This window comes from Phalaenopsis equestris, unplaced genomic scaffold (assembly GCF_001263595.1).
Source record: "Phalaenopsis equestris unplaced genomic scaffold, ASM126359v1 Scaffold000287, whole genome shotgun sequence".
NCBI classification, from domain to species: domain Eukaryota; kingdom Viridiplantae; phylum Streptophyta; class Magnoliopsida; order Asparagales; family Orchidaceae; genus Phalaenopsis; species Phalaenopsis equestris.
This window is the reverse complement of record NW_018164729.1, coordinates 1,000,968-1,022,632: the sequence shown is the minus strand read 5'-3', so window position 1 is coordinate 1,022,632 and position 21,665 is coordinate 1,000,968. Positions and strand designations below refer to the sequence as shown.

At 36.3% G+C, this 21,665-nt stretch overlaps 1 protein-coding gene across 1 annotated transcript; it reads right to left on the bottom strand.

Moving 5' to 3' along the window:
* Positions 1-282: 282 nt before the first annotated feature.
* On the bottom strand, positions 283-19,249 carry LOC110025072 (LRR receptor kinase BAK1). The gene is made up of 11 exons (XM_020725336.1): positions 18,882-19,249; positions 13,396-13,528; positions 13,234-13,305; positions 6,509-6,652; positions 2,893-2,964; positions 2,720-2,791; positions 2,516-2,628; positions 2,247-2,381; positions 1,800-2,141; positions 1,296-1,690; positions 283-943 (listed from the first exon to the last, which is right to left on the bottom strand). The coding sequence occupies exons 1-11, from the start codon at positions 18,985-18,987 to the stop codon at positions 629-631; spliced, it is 1,899 nt and encodes a 632-aa protein (XP_020580995.1). The 5' UTR covers positions 18,988-19,249; the 3' UTR covers positions 283-628.
* Between the last annotated feature and the right edge of the window lie 2,416 nt (positions 19,250-21,665).

The following is a 21,665-nucleotide window of genomic DNA, read 5'->3' as shown; positions in this document are numbered from 1 at the left end:
TTAAAAAAATATCAAGATTAATGACAACAATATTAAAATTTAAAACATTTTCCTTTCTAGTTAAAATAAAAGAAATGTGTTGAGAAAATTATATATTGCTCTCAATTCTCTCATAAAAAAAGCTCTTAATCTCATTTTCTTGATTGCAAGACAAATTAGAAACTAATGTATTTATAAATCCGAACAGAAGAAAATATTAGCATGAGCAAGATTTATAACTATTTAATTTTTTAATAAAAAAACATCTAAGAATGAGACTAAGAGAAGAAATTGCATGATTCATGGCCAGAAACAACCAAGAAACAAAAAAATAGTTGTTAGCCGTAACAAAAAAATTAACTACAATTGGACGAGTTAATACAGGCAGTGCTGTCGATCGCATCATACCACAAGACAATTAAATCACTTGCCAGTAAAGCAATTAGCTTAGCAAGAGAAACATTAATGGAAACTTGGCTTGATAAATTTAAAAAGAAATTAAAAAATCAAAATTAAAAACATTACAAATCATTATCAACAACTAGCTGTAGAAGATCTAAAGATACCCTTACCTTTAGCTCATGGGTGGCATTGAAACAATGTTGGGAAGATGATTTATAAATGAGTTCCTTATCGTCGCCCATTGATTTCACCTTGGACCTGACAATTCGACAGCATGTAGATTATCGGTCGAGTCCACAATCCAATCGGAATTGCGATGGGGTGCCAACTCCACCTCCTGACGAAAGACTTCCACTTTCTGCCACTCCTCCCACCTCTCTACTAGACCGTCCCCTTCGAGCATCCTGACCACCTCTGACATCTTCGGTCGGTCCATCGGGGAGCCCTGCGTGCACAGTAGGGCCACCTGGATTAGAGACTCTACCTCGGCCTCCACATAGTTGTTTTGTAGATCAGGATCAACCAGCATTTCCAATCTCTTCTCTTTCAGCAATCCTTTCACCTGGACAAATTTGAAATTTTGAAGATATAAAAGAATCATTTAAATACCATGTTCCAAGTACAAATTATGTTAAACCAAAAGTAATATGCATTAAGGTATCATGATTTGAATTTTTTTTATTAGCATATTCCATCCTTCATGCTGATGTTGATACCCATGAAAGCCTCCTAAAACAAAAATGAACCTTTGAATACAACTCAACGAAGAACCAACGTTCATACAAAAAAAAAAAAAAATAAGCAAAAATAGATAATATGAGAACCAAAAAGATGACTCAATAAGACTACTTTTTTTTGCAATAGTTATGAATTATCATAAACAAATGCATCAAAAATAAAATAAAAAAACTCACCCAGTCCAGCAGCATGACATCATCATCATTTGCAAGCCTAGCAAGATCAAATGCCCTTTGTCCAGTGATGAGCTCTAGAAGCATGATTCCATAGCCAAAAACATCGGTTTTCTCTGAAGACTTTCCGGTGGATAAATACTCCGGCGCAATATGTCCAATTGTTCCTCGAACTGCAGTAGTCACATGAGTGTCCTTGTAATCCATAAGCTTGGCCAAACCAAAATCACCAACAACTGCCTCAAACTCTTCATCCAGTAAGATATTTGCAGCTTTCACATCACGATGAATGATCTTCGGATCACAATGATCATGCAGGTAAGACAGTCCCCTTGCAGATCCCAATGCAATTTGTTTTCTGGTATGCCAAACTAGGGGAGGTTCATTTGGTTGCCGCTCTACATACAAATTAATTAAATGTTTCACATATAGAATTACTAGTTTGAGAATAAGAGAGAGTTCAAGGGCCAAATGGTGAAAATAAGTAGTTTTGATGCAGTTTAATACCTCTTAAGCATGATGCCACGCTTCCATTAGCCATGTATGGGTAGACAAGCAATCTTTCAGTAGGGGTCATGCAAAACCCACGAAGCCGAAGCAGATTTCGATGTACAGCCATACTGATCATCTCAACTTCAGTCTGGAACTGGAGTTCACCCCCTGGTGTGCGCTCTTCCTTCAATCTCTTTACTGCAACTAGTGTACCATCTGCAAGCCTCCCTTTGTATACCTTTCCAAAGCCACCTCTGCCTAGAATATTCTTGGGGCTAAAGCTATCCGTTGCAACTTGGAGTTCCCGAAGGGAAAATCTTTTAAGCTGACCCAAATGAACTTCTGGATCTTCTTCAGCTAAACAATGAATAATGAAATGAATTATAGGTTTATAATTGGCTGTAATCAACTGAAATTAAAAAAAAAAGTGTGTATGAGTTGCATGTATTTTTGTTTACTGACCAGGAACATCAAAGAAACGGTCTTGTGGTTTCCGACGTCGCCACCAAGCAAAAGCAATAGCTGGAGCAGCAAAAAGCAAAGCAGCACCTGCAGCAACTCCTCCAGCAATAGCACCAGTGCTGGAGGCACCATTTCCTGGGGAATATATAAATGTTCATTGCTCTGAAGATCTATGAAGATATTACGCCCGTGAAAAGTAATAGAAATAAAGAAGAAATGAGAATATTTCAAGCTGTAAAAGAAAAAGATTCGCTGTTACTAAAAACTACCTGGTGACAAGATTGTAACTGGTGGATTAAACGGACGTGGTGGGGAGAATGGAGGAGAACCAGGACAAGGATGAGATGTTCCCGGACCACATAATAAAGGATTGTTTGCAAAACTGCCAATGTGTACACATACATTTATCAAACAGAATAAAGGAATTAGAATCATAGGATCAAGCCAGTTTGTTCACAAAATCAGTAAGACACCTGATAGGAGTAAACAAAGAAAAGGAACCCGTCGATGGAACTGGTCCGGATAGATTGTTGTTAGAAAGATCCCTTTTTATACATTTATAACATAAGAGCAAGTTCAACTGCCGGAGGAACTATCAAATATAGGTGAGAAGAACAAAATATACAAGAGACTATAACAAACTTACAAAACTTGGAGAGCATTGATGTTGGTTAAAGACGTAGGAATGGTACCCGTCAAGCTATTGTTGTTGAGCCGACTATCCTTCCAAAAAAGTTGCAAAAAAAACAATTATATGAATATTCCACATTATTATAGAAGAAAGGAAATGAGAAAACTGACGAAGTGAACCCATGACTCAACTCTCAGCTGTCTACAACACCAAAAAAATATTTTAACTATTGTATTGGTATCAGTCAAGGGTCGGGACATGCATCTCTTGATAGAAACAAGTCTAATGATGGGTTTCAAGAACTCATCCTATAAGCAAGATAGCCTGAATCCAAATATTCATTGTAAATCGCTTTAAAAAAACTATGCAAAATGTAGCCAAAAATCTCAAAGAATAAGGACCTTTGTCTGAATCCAAATATTCATTGTAAATCGCTTTAAAGTCTAATTATTGGGACACAAGACTGAGAATAAGGACCGATCAATTACTAAAAGATGCCCATAGGTAGAACTCGTCCTTCCAGTGTTGGAAGAATATACCAGAGGAACTTTCAAACTCCTGATCAGAAGAAAGTCCAATGGAGGGCCATATGACCCTTATCTACAAGCAAGCCAGACAAAATTGATTATATTGCTACATATAAAATTAATTATTATATTGATCTTGACTTGAGAGTCTCAGAGTTAGCACTTTTATCTCTTGACGTTAGAGGAGCCCAACTAATAGACTTGTAACCCTAAGTGAGAATAAAATCTAAGAAGCATGACTTCAGCACTCTGATATTGGAGAGGCATATGAATGGGACTTATGATCTCAAGATGAAAAAAGTCTGACTGGTCTTAAAACTTCACCCTATAGGCAAGATGACTCAAAATAAATTTTCACTATAAATATTTTTGAAGACCTTATACAAATATATGGACAATTTTCTTGGTGAATCACAAATCACTAAATCCTATAGTGTATTGTGAAAGTTAGTGAGTCGTATTCATTGTTGTCGGCTCTGGCATTCACCAACTTTAAAAGAATTGTTTGAGTGGACAACAGTATATTAAAAAATGTTCATTATGCAAACTAATTTTCATATGTCTAAGAGACCTACAGAATGTGTCACATTGTGTTAAATATTTGAGAAACTTATCAGACAAAGGTGCATTTCGCTCAATAACCTCGATGTGATATAATCCGAGTGGCAAGGTCCACTATGTTGGGGTAGAAATTCCATAACACCCTTCATCGATCTGTGGAATTTGAAAAATGCTCCATGAATATTTCATGGCTACGTATTTAGATAATTTTTAGTTTGAGTGCGTATTTAGATAATTTTTAATTTGGGTGTAATCCAGGGAAGCTCCAATCAACCTAGTTTGTGCCTGAAATCGAGTCAAACCCTATTCGTTGTCCATGAGAAATAATTTGTCAATATTCATCTAGTTGACTTTGAAGCATTTATACATTATATTTATCATTACACACCCTTTAAATATATGTTATAGTCTTCTATTTTTTATGTTTGAGAAATTTTTAAGAAAAGCTCCGTGTGGGCTCATGCATTCATTCATCATGAGTTTGCTAAAAAGAACTCGCTAAGAATTTTTTGCAATATTTCAATAAAATGGGGTGTAATTATAAAAAGCATGATTAGCTATCTCACTCTGTTAAGAAAGACATATGTTGTGCTGTAAAATACATCGAGGTCATTTTGCCTATCCTACCACACTAAAAATGCATATAACACAATGCTATGTTTGTATCCTGACAATGTCAATAAAGAATTGTATAAGGGACCAAATTACGAACACAGGAAAATACATCATATGTGAGTTTAAAAAGATTTAGCAAAATCTTTGGTGACGTTTTCAGATCACCATCACCAAAGCATACCAGGAAGCCAGTTAGACAATTTCATTACACCAAGAAATGTGTGTATGGTGCAGTGGACATGTTTCAATTATCTATTCTATCAAGTCAATAAAGACGTGTTTTGTAACACCGGAGCCGTCTATATATCATCAATCCAAGAAAGGTATGTACATGGGTGGGTCTGCAATACCTGCAACGACAAACATAGTTTATATAATTATTTTGCACTAGTATGCGCCCCCAATGTCATGTGAATAACAAACACAATGGGCTTTCCCACCATGCCAGGAAGATAAATATGGGATCTTGGATGTGTAACCACAAACGCACACAATTTATAAAATAACTTATGTGCGAGCATGCTTTCAGTGAACACATGCAATAATGGCTATGTAGACGCAAACGAAAGACAAACGATGTGAGCAGGGAAGTTGGGCATCGATAAATAACAAAAATTGTTCTCTTTTGTGCGATTCAATTGTTCCCTCCATCTCGGTTTGATTACAGCTAACAGATGCTGCTCATTTACCCCAACCTGAGGGTACCATGAAATTTGCTTTTAAGTTTCGTGAAAAGCTCGAGGTAAACAAATTATAAGACAAAAGTGGGGAAATGGAAGCCAAGTGAAGAAATGCTCCTCTATGAAGGCTAAAAAATACAATATTTGATGCACTGAAAGCAACCGTTGATGAACAAATGGTCCACGTCATGATGGCTATCATTCTTAAATTTACCAGGTAGGGAAAACTTTTTCAACAAGCAATGGCGTGCATGTCGATTAAATTTGGTTGAACAAGATTCAACCTTTATTCATTCATAATTTAAGACTAAAAAAAGACTTTCAAATTGACATCAATTCATATCTTAAAAAGGTAATAAAGAACGAAGAATTATATTTGAAGTCCTTTATTGGTCATCGAGGAAGAGAAATTCATAAAAACATAAATGACTTATATGTAACATATATGTTGTATATTACAAAATGTCAGCATGAATCTCAAGGGGATTGGATGGTCAGGAAAAAGAATGCATGCTCAGTAGTTCTCTAAAAAGACTTTTGGATTCTCTCATACTCAGTAGTTCTCTCTCTCTTTTCTCCTCACAAACTCTAACTCTCGGGGTGTATTTCCAAAAAGGCAATTTAGGATTCAACAGACTTTAAAAGAAGAAATCTATAGAAAAATTTATCATATTTCTAATTAGATTTAATTGAAATTTTAACACACCAGTTTATATGTAACATGTAAAATAAAATTATTTTAAATCTTCTTTTATAAAATAGATAATGACACTATCATAAATTTGGTAACATATTAACTTTTTAATGCGGCTAAACATTAAATTTTGGTCATTATTTTCTAAAGATCATGGTTGAAAAATATTTTCTTTATTCACTTTTTTTATATATATTAAGATCACACATTTAAAAAAAATATAGTTATTGATGATGTGGTTAAAAATTCTAACCACAAATTTTATAAAATAAGATTAACTATGCGTTAAGCCATCGCCCATTTTCTTGGCATTAATTATTGTGCAACCACCCAATCCACTTTGAAGTATTGCCCAAATTACTATTTTTTATTAGTATGGCCTGTATTTTAAATTTAAAAAATGCTAACAATGTTTAAAACACCAGACATTATATTTAAAACAGGTATCGATATGATTCTATAATTATTTCCCATACCACGTTTAGTAAAATCCATCATAGTGCTATAAAAGCCATAATACAGTAATCAGTAGTGGGGAAAGATAGCAACCATACAGGAAGCGCAGTTTTGACAGATTTCCCAACGAATCAGGTATTCCACCAGTAAAATTATTCAGGTACAAATCCAAGCTCACCAAGTTGGTCAAATTTCCGAGTTCTGGAGGGATTGATCCACTAATATTGTTACTATAAAGTTCCCTGTCATCACATAATAAAAAAAAAAGTCATTAACTATTCAACGAGATAAATATCTGAATCCAAACAAAAAATATTTGAAGGCTATGATGGTTCACCTCAGTAAACCATACAACTTGAGGTATCCTTACCATGAGAGAAGTACGGTTTGAATTATATACAAAAGAAGATATAACTTGAAAGAACATATCAAATTATTGCCCCACCAAGCAATGCACTTTAATCTATAATTACTTGTATAAGCTTCAGTTAAATGAAATAAAAATTTAACTAAATAATAAAGAATTGAATCCACTATCAACATAGAGCTACAAGGACTTTCATCTTACAATTTCTCAAAATATTTGTCATCAGATATCTTACAACTGGTAAAACAAGTATTATTCCTATTCATAATGTACCCTGATACTGAAATATTTTATTATTTAACTGTACGAGCTTTCATAAATAGGCCATTAATAACTAAAGCAAAGTAAAGATCAAATAGCAATGGAATGTCAAGCCATAATTGCCTAGGAGAACTGTCTTGTACTCAGAATGGCTCGTCATAAACAGGTTTAAATAAGCATATATATGTTCAGGATCATCCACAGATTTATAAGAACCAAACTATCTTACCTTACTCTGCTGGTATTGCATCAAATCCTAGCATCTTGCTTTTACCATACCACACAAATATAAATACTTGGCCGTTATTTTTAACCGATCAAGACTTTTATACATTTATGATATATATCCTAATTATAAACGTCTAAAATAAAAAAATAGAAGGACAGATGAGCTTCAAGGTTCTGTTTTCAAATTACTGCCCTTATAGGTAATTTGGCTTTGTTGCCTCCAACATTCAAAGGCTGGTCAAACTTTTTTTTATCATATTTTACGTAAGAATCATTACCACAGTGCAGCAAAAAATGAATGTAATGAAACTTGTTGCCCTCATTTTTATTGAGGTCTTAGTTTCCTACTCCTAGAACCCAAAATCTAGCCTTAGGAGTTCCTTGTTGATTATCTTAGCAGACCAGTAATAGAGCCCACCTCCCGTAGAACTTCAAACCACTTCTCGACTCATTTTTGTGAAGAACTCGCATGACTGGTTCCAAGTACTCAACTCCTAGTTGCAAGGGCTAAGGACCAACATGTAGAGGGCCCGAAAATGAGTTCCTACAGGATCAGACGGCCTTAGGTGAACCCTCCGTGACTCAGCAACGCACTCGCTACATCACACAAAGTTGACACTTTTTGGCCCGACCGTCGGCAAGCTTGTCCGGACGACCCCAGATGACGAAACGGACCGCACTGACGCATTCAGAACGTCAACTTTAGCTAGGAATGACACTCATATTGCTATGATTTCGCGTGCGCATAAATGGTATGGAAATTGATGCATATTTTTTTTTAGCGGGACGCGGGCCCGGGCTCAGCCTAGGCTCAATTTGGATTCAATTTGGGCTAGACCTGAGTCAATAACACCAGTTCGAGCGGTCTGAATTTAAATTTTGAAATTTAAATTAACAGCAGTTAATCCAGGTGTTAATTAACATTTTGTGGATGTTATTCCGTTCTTAATTAAACCCTGCAGTTAATGAATCACGCTCCTCTCCATATTCGGCTTTTAACTTCACTTTTGAGGACTGAACTAAATAATCGAGCAAGTCGGGCTTAGGGGGCAGAAAGAAAAAAAAAAAAACTCCCACTCAGCTCGCCTCGTCTCTCTGCATCCGACACCTGCTCTCCTCTCTCGACCGAAGACCAAGACCCCTCTCGATCCCGCCTCCTCCTCACGCCGAACAAACTAAGTCGCTCGTCTCCCTCCCAATTAAAGCTTCTGTGCGCCTCTTCCTCCCCGATCGCAGCACCCAAACCCCTCGCCTCATCTCTCTTGCATTCTCCTGCCTCACCGAGCCCGCCTCCCTCTCGCTCACACAGAAAAGCCTCGCTCGACTCCCTCTCCAGAAACCCTTGCTCGACTCCCTCCCACTCCTGCTCGCCTCCCTCGCTCGACACACTCCTCCTTGTGTCGAAGATTGCTTCCCGCTCCTCAGCTCGATAAAGAAGCCCTCAACTCTTTCACTCGACATAAATCTTGTCTCCTTCTCTGTTCGGCACCCCTTCCTGCTCGGCTCACCTCTTGGCTCACCCAGGAAACCTCGTCTCCTCACCTTGGCACCGAGATCCCACGCTTGCCTCTCTGCTCTTTTTCAGAGAATTGCAGTTGCCGTTAGCAAGGAGGTAGCGAAGAAATCGCGGCGAACTGAGAGCCAAAATTGAAGATTGTTGATGCCAAGTACATCAGTACTGAATCGGCATCAAAGCTGCAGAATGGGACGCAGAAAGAGACACTTCAGCTTTTGGAGGTAATAAAATGAACATTTTCTTCTCACCTCTCAAAATAAGAACGAGCATAATTAAGATATTCATAAATCAGCACATGTTTACATTTTTGTCGTTATATGTACATACATGTTCTCTCTAAGGGTAACAAACTTTGGTACAGTTTGTGCTTACATAGTTTCATGCATGTATTGTATGTGGTCAATGATAAAGTTCATGATTGTTCCTCCATATTTTATTTCATAATTTGGGTCACATATCAGCCATTTGGTGTTTTTTTTTTTTTAAGGTTCAAATAGTGTTTTTTTTTTGTTGTGTTATATGAAATATTTGGGTGGTATAAATGACAAGAGCAAAGATTAAGTGTTAGACGTGTTTTTTACATAATAATTTGGTGGTATGTTTGTAAACTCCAACTTTCCAAGGTTGCTGTTTAAATTCGCTGATTTTATTTGTGTACCCATAATGTCCATAATTTGGAAGACTTAATGTCGATAAACCATAACTGATTGAAGGGTTAAAATTTATTCTGGGTGGTAGGTGAAACAGAGATTTAATGCACTCATATCAGATTCACCCAGAATGCTAAACTAAATATTGGTATCTTATCATTCTAATATATATAGACACACAAGAACGGTGGAATTTGCTTGTTAAAGATTACAGTGAAGCCAAAGAATAAATAGAAGACATCTGAGGGATTTGTGATGACTTTAAAAATAACAGCTGTTAAACGAAAATTGCATTGCCTACACTGAAATAAAGAGAATTATGGAGGGCCAGTTTTTCATGAACTGCATACTGCTTCGAAAATAACACTTAGAATTGTATGTGAGGAACCCCATCAAGATTACAATCTGGAGACCACACTTAAAATAAAATAGATCGTTCTCAGACATTAGAATTGGCAATCCTACATAGCTAGTTAAATTGATTGAGAATAACTTTCCAAATCAGATCAATATGCAAAATGGTTGCACCGTTGATTTCCCATAGAAAATATGTGACGACAAATCTTTGACTATAATGCAACCTGATACTGAGGTAAAGTTTGTTAAAAGGGGGTTGGATCGATAAAAAAAAAAGAGAGAGAAAGAGAGAGAGAGAGAGAGAGAGAGTTTTGGTCATTTAGAGGATGAGCGGAACAAGGGTTGATTCAATTTTGGAAGATTTACATGCATACCACTCGATCGCGATGTATTTACATATCTAACACCTAAACTTCAATATTTACATATATGCCACTTTAACTTTGCTTGAAGAGCTGTATTTCATTTTCAGAAAGTTGTGTTTCACTTTAAAAAATTAAAACAGGGGTATTCTTGATTTAATATGAAGGATTTGGATGACATGAATTTAAGGAAAAGTTTAGGGGTGAGACATGTAAACACTTCAGGGTTGAGTAGAGTGGAGGCTTGAATAGTATTATGTAATTCAAATCTATTTGAATCTCCACAATTTCAATCATACATTTCATATATTTAAATTGAATGAGTCATCTTCTCATACCAACTTCTCGGTGTGCATTTGCGAGGTAAACTCGGACGTGGTCGAAGCGTTAAATGATCGTGGGAGCTACCTTTGAAACAGACGAAAGGGACGACATCAAACCTCGCGCCGGCGAGTTCTCTCCAAAAAAGTCATTTCTAAATAATTCAACAATATTTTTAAAAGAAAGCTTTTTTTCAAAATTCAACAACATTTTTTAAAATTAAACAACATTTTCAAAACAAAAAAAAATAAAAATAAACATAACACGTTCTTTCGAATTTACGGGAGTCTCTCAGAGGAAGTAACCTACGGTTGCTAACGAGATCTCCTCGGTTTAAATGGATTTCATAATTTGTTTAAGCTAAGTAAATTCAAAAGAACATAGTGATACCAGAACGAGGGAACCGTGGGATTCTAACCGGTGTCGCTCTAATCAATTTTAACATCCCCCATAACACTTAAATGATCATAACCTTAGAAAATATTTGATTTGACATCATGACTTGACACATTAGAAAACTTAAACCCACTTCGACGAGAAGTTTGGAGCATCTTCGTGGGCAGTGCAGCAAGAAGCTTGGAGTAGACTACAAGTAGAGGTGATCGTCATTCTACAATAACAAAACAAGTCTAGACCAGCTAAACTTTCTTAGTTTAAACAACTCATAGGATTTCGAGGTAACTCGTTTGGCGCGACCTAAATCCTCACACTTTTAAGCCCCTGCACAACCATGTTGTGCAGTGCAAGTCCTAACTTGCCCTAGGCTCCGAGGTTGTCGTGTGACACGACGTAAACCCTCTTATTTTTACGGGCTATTTGCATAACCAGTTATCATGCAAGTGTAAATCCCAAATAATAAAATTGACAGAATTGAACACTTAAATAACATCTTCTCCAAAACACAGCCACACTGTAGGATAGTATGGGAAGTCACTGAGGTTTCTCCTCAGGATCTGTTACATCGTCTACCTGTTCCTTCCTTTGGACTCCTGAAACAACTGTTTCTATTGAGTCACTCACAATTGTCTTTTCACGTCCTACCGTGAAAACCTAAACTTTAAAATCTTGAAGACTAGTACCTCTGATCATTATCAAGAGTTTTCTCAAGTGACCCCAGTCATTTGAGATGTAATTAACTATAGAGACTTGACTCTATAAGCAACTTGAAACCCAGGTAAAATAAATCTTATTTAATATTTATATTAAATAGGGGAAATTGTTGGTCATACATAAAAAGGTTCGCAGACCAAACGGATGTCATTAATCTCTTAGTTTGCAGGATTGGGTCTACTGCTGAGATATACACTCACATTTCGATACACTCACATTTCGGAAATGTGTAGTATTCACGATATCAGACACGATTATGCAAACTATTGGACGAATGAGATCCACTTGGTCTCATTTTTCAAAAATTAAAACACATTAATTTCAAAACCAAAAATATATACCTCTTATATTTAACTTAAATTTCAAAATTATTTTCATATCATATTTTCAAATAATCAAAAAATTGATCGATAATGCTCTTCATAATCATTATTAGCATTACCCCAACATTTTGTGGTCCACCAAAGGTCCAAAATTTTAATAATAACTATAGTTTGCGGTCCACTTTATAAATCCTTAATTAATTTCTAGCAAGAGCTACTTGAAAAATTAACAATAAAAATCAATTTGCACAACTTCTAGACATTACATTTTGTTTAATGCACTTGAATAGCTAAAAAGGTTACAAATTTTTAGTGTATCCAACAAGTTAACAAAAACTCAAATATTTACAGAAAGGATAAAAAAATGAAAGAAAATGCATCCCCCTAGTACAGAATCTTCACTAAATTTATATTTCCACTATGATTTGGATACAATTATGTAAAATATATACTAATTCAATCATCAAAAGTATCAAAACAGAAAATGAAAACAAGCGCCACCAACATGGAAATGGGACATTAAATAACTTCTAAGTAGCTTTTCCAGAAAGAAAATACATGAGATAAAAAAAGGAAGGACGATGAGAACAGAAAAACAGAAATTCTTAGAAAAACTTCTCAAATATTATATCTATAAATAACAAAAGGTTAGAACTGACGCCCTAAATTAACAACAGATAGAGCTAGGGTTTATACTAGAAAACTGGTAAGGAATATTTCTTCATTCCTCATTTGGCTTAAATTAAAAGCTCAGACAGCCATAAGCAGTCTATTTCACCATCCACATTGGTAGCAGGAGTGTTACTGACATTCAAGAGGGATAAACAAACCTGTGATCTCATCATTCCTTTATCCTAAAACCCTGTTTCCTATGAACTAGTTTATCTATTCTAGAACTTAATTTTTTCCGCCATCAGAAATCCTTCAGGGAAGTCTAGTCTTGAGGAAATAGCAGCTTCGTGACAATGAAACATAAGAACATATAGCAAAATTAACTAAGCGTTCCAAACCAAAGGCTCTGACAGCTAAAGATCACAGTACGAAACATCATGAGATATTCAGTAAATCTAACTGATGCAACATGTGTGACAAGTAAGACGGTAACAGCTAAAACAGATAATAGCTGTCCTACAAAATAGAGAAATATAAGTACACCAATAGCTGTCTAAAATCATATTTTCCATGAAAATAACAGAGTATAATTCAATTTCTCGGTGAAAGAATTTGTTAACATAAGAAAACATGGAAAAAATGGAAATGTAGTAATGTATAATGTACTGATTAGTGATAATTTGCAAAAAGATGCTCCATTTTATGGCATAGCTTACAGGTATTGCAAATTTTTAAGCTGACCAAGTTGGGACACTAGCGTTCCAGACAAGGCTGCGTTCCCGAGATCACTAGATGAAATAAACATGAAATACATCATGAACTAAAAGAGTATACCAAATACTTTCAATATGAGCAAAACATAAACATCTATTTCTTACACTCTAATTACGCTGTTATCACTGTTGCATGTAACATGAAACCATGTGCACGGATTAACCAGTGTGGGATCCCAACTTTGAAGAACGTTATTAGGATCATTCAAGTTTGTTTGTAAACTGTGCAATGCATCACCTGCAGAAAAGTAGTCAAAAAAAAAAAACAAAAAACAAACAAAAAACAAGCAACATTATGAAAAAAATAAGGTAAAAAAAAAATGAATTAGACACAAAATAAAGTTCCTGGAGAAGCCAAATGATGATGACAGAAAATACAATTCAATATATATGTTTATAACATTTTAAGCATTAAGAATTTACACATACAAACTTGGGAACAACCTTCACAGCAATAATGCGTGAAATTATCATTTATCAGAATGATTTGCACTTGATGGCCTTCAAATAAAGGAAAACTATAGCTTGTATGTCAAAAAATAACCAATTATTGTTCCTTGATTACTCATAGAAGCATCTGAAGATTGATAAGAAGACTTTAATGAAAGCCGCAAATAAATTATGCAGAGCAACAATAAAACATTTTGTTGCTTTTGGATAACCCATACAAGTCAGAAGAATCAAGGATTAATTCGGTCAATCTCCCCTCAATGGACTGATAAGACGGAGAATGATGTTTGCCTGTCGCTAACGATATTCAACATTGAAGAAGCCTATGATGTCCATGTCAATTGTGAGTGTGAAAAAGAATCTACTCTTATCGAACAAAGAATCAACCTAGGCAGAGAATTTAGTTCAAAGATCAATGATTGCTTGGAAAAAAAAAGAACAAGCTCAGATTGAAATGAATGAGTAGATCCATTAGCCTTTTTTTTTAATAGGATTAATTTACTATGTAGCGTTGAATAGAGTTGGCTTGGCTCAATCAATCTTTCATTTTTAATATTTTCATGAGTATATATATATATATAAAGGAGTGGCCGAAGGCTATTAGACGAGCCCCGTCCATCCCTAGGCGTGTTAAATATTTGAGTACCACATCCTACACATGGGGGAATTCGAACCCGTGACCTGAGGGGACTTACAACCTTCAGTGAGGTTGTTTTACCAACATGTCACAATACGCGTGCGCGCGCACATATGTATGTATATAAATCAAATAAAATCTTTAACTCAGCTCATAACTTGGATGGCAAAAATAGATTGAATAGCCTTTTAAATCAAATTTAGATTCAAATCCACATCCACCTTTTCTTTGTTTTTTTTTAATAAAATTGGATGTTTATTAGAAGACTAAAATGTGAAAATGAGTTCAATAACAATAACCATTAAATTCTTGTAATGCCTATAAAACCCTTACCTACAAAATTAAACTCATAATTCTCTGTCCTAAACCAAGACACATTCTTGTTTGCCCCTGTTGCAGGTAAAGGCAATGAAGTGCCTTAGTCCTTCTAATTTCAACAGCTAGAATCCAAGAAGATTTTAGCAATAACATCCCAGAATTGCTTCATCTCCCTCCCTCAAAACCTTCTCTTTTCTCTCATCTCACAAGAAACCCAACTGAGTTTATTGCTTTTTCTCCCTAAAAACATTCCAATTAGTAGAAGCTAATAACATAAACTTCTTCTAATCCATCCTTTCCACACCATACAAAATTTCTGCACTAATTGATAGTTTTGTGTTTCTGGCTCATTAGCGTGTAAGATGGTCTTCCAATACTTTCTATTTGTGTTTCCAAGCCTCTAGCTTCTTGTTACTGTGTTCTATCATTTTTTTCTATAATAAAATCACCCAAAGCTTTTGTGGCAACACTTATATACTAAAAATAAGGTTAATGATTACATGTGCAGCGTGCAAATCTCCAATGTTATTGTTTGTCCTATTTCCTCAATGGCATTATAGTATACAATTATTGCTTATATTTTTTGTGTCATGTGCTTCTATTGAATGTTATTAGTAGCAATTTTGAGATCTGACTTTTATTTGAATGATGGTGATCCAGGTAGTATAAAGTTGTAGTTTGTTCAGTTTTGTTATGAACTTTCTTGTTCTCACTCTGTCTCCCAACCTAGCTTAAAAGACTTGCTATATAATTTGCATAAGTTAATCTCAAGCCGATGCCAAATCAACTATAAATCGGCTTAAAGTTCATCATAATTTTCTCTGTCTGCTTAAAGCTCATCATTCCTCCCCCGGCATCTAGTTGGATCAACTCACTTCATTAATGTTTTCCAACATCTCTTAAATGAATAAAATCAATATGAGCTTGATCTAATTTTAGCTTTTCTAATTATATTATAGATAGAGGGTCTTCTAGGTATTAAGAAAGATGGTTATAGGGGATTCCAATCTAGCGAACATTCACAATATATCAACCTTAATGTCAATGGAGAAAAAAACGGTTGATTGAATTTTAAGCATTTTAGTATTCACTAGTAGATCCTCTTGATCTTATGAAGAAGAATGTGTCATGATAAACTTCAAGGGAGTGTGGATATCATGTTAGCCTAATGGAATGAGTGATTCATGTTTATGAAATGACAAAGAGAAACTAGACCCCAAATGTCTTGAATACATATCAATAGTGATCTTTCTACTTATGAATTAAAAAAAAATGTATATTTGTAATTTATATACTTTGAGCCATAGCAAGTAACTTAACTAAGGTCATTCTCTTCGAGCTTCAAAGGATGGCTAAGAACAAGTGTAACCAACACTATCTTTGCATGGAGGGGATAAGATGCATAGAGGTGGGAGGGTTATATTCCTTTAATAGCAACTAAAAAGTTGATGCTTGGACAACTATCGGGGGCTCAACTTTCAACTTTTAAAAGGAGAGATGGCGCCTCATTTTCTTCTTATTAGGAATGATCCTTGGAGCTAGTGGAGGTTATCAAACACAAAGGCAGTTAGGTGTGACTCAATAAGGTCAAAATTAGGGTTGTAAATGAGTCAATATGGTTTGTGACCTTGTCTCATTAATATGATCACATGAAAGGCTTAACAAACTCGTGAACTAAGATGGAGTAATCATTGTTTACTACTCCATTTGTGAGCTAGTCAAGCCAACTAATTTAGGTAAGATCTTATAGAATATAAGCTTCAAATATAATAACTTAACCCCAATTCATGTTCTTGTTGCTCCCCATGTCTCTTCATGGCACGCAACCACCTCTACTCCTTCTCTCCACAAGCAACATCACCTTCAAATATCCCAACACCACCTTCAAATATCCCAACAATAACTTCTTCATAAAATCCCTCGGCCACCGACAAGGTTATGACTCTTAACTACACTTATCAAGCTGGAGTTTGTCAATGAGCTCAAGTTCAATCTTAAAAAATAATGGCCAAGTCAAACGCAAGCTAAGAGTAACTTTAGCTCGATTTGACGCCTTTACAACCTTAGTCAAAAGGGATGTTTGACAAATGATGCCAATTTGAATGATGTTGGACATAACTCTCTTTTTAGTAAAATCAAGTAGAAAATGATGAAGATCGAGATCTTTTTGAACATTTAAAAAAATTGAGAAATGAAGTTAGATTACATTGAATGATATTGAACACCCTTAAGAGGCTCATGTACATCTGTAATAAGCTAAATAAGCCCAAAATGTCATATCTTACAAATAAAGAAAGGTTGCCTACTTAGAATCATACCACTTCTCGATTTTTAACTACATCAAAGAATAAAAAAAAAAGACAATGTAAATAATAACATATATGTAGGCACTTCGGACAAAAAGAGTAAGTTCAGAAAATCAAGTCCAACATAATGGGCTAGATAAAATGACTTTGTGGCAAAAAGTGAGATTGAATTAACCAATTTAACCTCGACATTGTTTAAAATAATTTGATAGACCCACTAAATCACACGCAACAGATATTAGATTGGCCCAAAGAAGCATGAGGGAAATTCGATTGGCAGCAAGAAGAATGAGGGAATCATATTTACTAATGAGCCATGCACTCGAAGGGAAGAGGATATGCTCAAAAATGTAGCATGTCCTATACCAATCTCAGTCAAACCAAACAGATTGATTTAGGAGTAAATGTTACTTCAACGGTATTTTTCATAATCATGAAAAAATAATTTTTTTGGTGGCTTCTATGCCTCAGCTTAGGATAGGTGATCATTGCAATAGGCAACTGAAGGCAGCAAACGATTAATAATAGTGATGAAGACAAGTGGGGCATCTTCTCCCAAGAACATAAGAGGACAGAAACATCATTTTGAAGACAATGGAAAAGAATGGTGGTCGTAGCTCCTTTGAGAGTACGATGAGATGCCTTGAGTGCTTAATTAAGACCCAACACAGTTACAATGTCTGCATCACCAAGAGCGTAATATGATGATAATCATCGCTAGCCACGTAAGTGGGGGTGATAGAGGGTCATTCCCATTCTTGTATGGTCATTTAACCAAGGAGCAACAACTACAATAGCCAGTTTTTGTTTTTGTTTTTTTCTATTTTCATATTATTTTTGTTTAGATGATGATGAATCTCAGAGTCATCATGACAGTTGATGGCATCATAGAGGACACAAGCTGAAAAGGCTATATGCAAATGATTCACCACGCAAGAAGCTTTTTCACAAAGGGCCTTCAATTTTAGAAATATAGAACCATATACAAGGTCTTCTTTGACACCCTTTTAAATTTTCACAAGATCTAATCTATATACCCATTTCAAGGAACTTTGAGATTTGGTTGATTGAAACCATTTTTTTTTATTGGAACTCATAAATTTTAAACGCTATAACTCATGCTCCAATAATAAATTTATGTAAAAAAATAACTAAATAAATAAATAATGGGCTCAATTATGATGTCTCGATATAGGAAACATGTTATCTGCATGAAGAAACTTTTAATTAGAGAACGCCTCTAATAATGTACTTGCCTTGAAGATGAAATACTCTCCCTGTACTTTCAGTAATTGGTGAAATAGATGGCATTAATCAAAAGAAATAATTAAAACAACAAATCATAAGCAATATAGTAAGAAAATTTCCATTTGTCATCCAGATTTTCTCTAGCCAAACAAGTGAAATACCACCAAATTTTAACAAAAGAGAAAGCAGGCTCGGCATTGCATCTACCCTCCCTACCTGGTTAAACAAACTCAAATTTCTTCATTATTGTAGCATTGCTTTTTTTTCCCGAACAAGCGGAACCACATTCAATTAAAAATATCAGCGACATTAACCATTCCCAACTAAATCACTCAAGTTGCTTACTGCCAATAAACCCTTCATATCAATGCCTCTCCTTCAACCAATGAGAAACCAGAAAAGTTAAAAGGTTCCACTCCAACATTCAACAAACATTGAATCTCCACAAATCTCCCTATTCAGCCCTAATAAGAAAACAAATATATCACCCATTCAAGCATTTTCCCCCTCAAATCTCACTATATCAACCAAAACCCCAATGCCCAACACACCAAACAAGAGAACATTGAAAGAAAACTTAAAAAAGAAAACGCCAAAAAAAAAAAAAATAGAAAGCGTAAGAATCATCTAACCTTCCAGGTTGGCCAAAACACCAAGCACAAAGTTGACCAGCAAGACCAGCCATAAAATCCACCCCACCACTACCCCCTCTTCCATTCTCCTCCGCCACCTCACCATCAACTCTACTCCTTCAGATCCACCCAACACCTCCAGAAATCCATCACCCCCTGTCGAACCATTTCCGGCCGGAGCATCGCTCTCTAAAACTCCGCCGCCACGCGGATCAGGCGGCTCCGATCCCAAAAGGAGATATGCAGAAGATTCCAATAGCTATCCTCCTTTCTGATTCGGAAGAATGAGTAGTTTTCTTCCTCTTTTTCTCTCCTTTTTCACCACTTATCTTTCTCTCCTCATCGACAGTGGAGCAGTAAGCAAGAAACCACAGTTAAAAGGGGGGCAGAGATATCTGACCGAACGGAGCTGCCCGCTGCCCGAAAGGGTGTCGAGATCTCAGGGGGTCGAAGAAGGACAGGGACGGAACGGGAAGCCTCAAAGCGGTGGGATCCACATTCAGCCACGTCGGATTGGTCAAAGCACCCTCTTACCTTCTACAAAAGTTGTATTTGTACATGCACCGAAAAGTGCACACCAACGATCACTCTGTTGAAGTCTGGAACACACGTATGCGGGTTATGACGGGTATTCGTTTGACAAAGGATAGTTGACGAAACGGGACGTGAGGACATTACCCCCTTCAAAATTTTGAGTGTTCGAAAGGTTTATCGTTCCCAATCTAACTGTCACATAAGGATAATAAATAATATATATATATGCATTCATTTATAAAATTTTAAATACTTCTCTATTTAGTTTTATAATTTCAAAATTTATACCGTTTACAATACTTAAAAAGGACATTTATATACTGATGCGTGCTAGAAAATTTGAGGCGATAGAGTAATAAATTATTGTTTTAGCATTGTACGAAAGTTCAACACTCACACAAATGAAATATAAAAAAACGATGATGACTCCATAAGTTTTTATGTGGAAAACTCGTTAGGTAAAAACCACAGAGCTTGACCCAATTGCGGAAATTCACTATTGATTGATGATTACAGAAATTTCTCATCTCACAAACTAGAAATGGTAAGTATATTTTTTTTCCATATTACAACGTCGACTGACGGCGTCCGGTTGGTCGTGGTTGACAACGGCAGGTGAAGGTTGACGGCGGTCGGCGGTTGTCTGAGGATGGCGGTGGTCGTCGACGATCGATGACGATCGACGACGGAGGTCGATGGGGGTCGACGACGGAGGTCGGCGATGGTCAACGACGATTGGTGGGATGCTAAGCTGCAGCTTCACCTCAAGACCTCAGACTTTCTCTAGACTTTCTTTTTTCTTCATGAGAGGGATGAGACTATATTTATAGTGTTTTTTGTGCAATTAATGCATGAATATAAATCATTTCGATCGGATGGTCCGGAGAGATTCCCTCAATCATACGACGTTTAATGGACATTTGAGTACTTTAATGATGTCATAATTGAACGATTTTGGGCTCGTTGGATTCGTCTTGTCGAGCCGCTCGATTTGAGTATAAACTTGTCATAGTTGATAGTCGTTTAACTTTTCAAATGTATTCATAAATTATTCATAAATCTTTTTTTCAAATGTATTCATAAATCTTTTAATTGTGGTTTAATGACTTGATCTGGGCTTGATTTGACTTGGATTGGACTAGTTTTCATATTATAAGTCCTCATCGAACCGGTCAGTTTGAGTATAAGTTTGCTGAAATCGGTGCTCTGGATGACTTTTTATCAAGATTTGAAAGTTTCTTGCTTAAAATATCATCTTGAGATTCGTGTCATACCTCAAGATTCGTGTTGAATGATGAAATTTTGTTGGTGGTGTATCAATTGCCCCCCTATTTTCGGGCGATTATTGTTCAAAAATATTAATATCTAGAGTATTTATGTATAAAAATATGTATATATTATTTAGTTAGTATAACAATAATTTTTATAATTATATAAATAGAAAGCTGAACTTAGCTTAGTTGATTAGTATTTTTTGCTTTATGTGAGAGAAGGGGGTTCGAAGGGGGCTCGAATCCCGCCTAAAACAGAATAAATAATATTTTATAAAAGAAATTTAAAAGGGCAAAAGAGAAGGAATAAAAAGTGAAAAGTTTTTTTATTTTGGAATATGAAAAGTTTTTATTTATTATTATTTATGAGCATTTAATGCTTGCATTTTTTTTTATATTTCTATATTAATGTACATTTATTTGCCAATACTCTTTTTGAGCCTATAGATAGGGGCTTGAAGGAGAGGGTGGAGGTGCGGTGGCGCGACGTGATGACGTAGCGGCGCAGCGGGGCAGCCCGTTGCGGCGGCACAGCGGGGCGTGCAACGCAGCGGCGCGGCAAGGCTGCTCGTTGCGGCGATGCGACGCAGCGGTACGGTGGGGCAGCGTGTTGCAGCGTTACGACTCGGCGGCACGACTTGGCGGCACGATGGGGCAACCCGTTGCGGTGGCGCAGCGGGGACGCGACAACCTGGTGCGACAGCGCGACGCTGCGGCGCGGTGGGTGACACTTTACAACAACGGGTTGCGCCGCAGCGAGGCGTTGCAGCGAAGTGTTGCGATGTGATGACACGGGGCAACATCGTGTTGTACTGTGGCGATGCGTTGTGACGATATGTCGCGGCGTGACGATGTGTTGCAGTAGTGTGTTGCGGCGACATGTGATGCTTGACGACGCATTGCAGCATAGCAACGTGTTGTGGCAGTGTGTTGCAGTGGCGTGCTGGGTGAAGTATCACAGTGGCTTGATGCGTTGGAT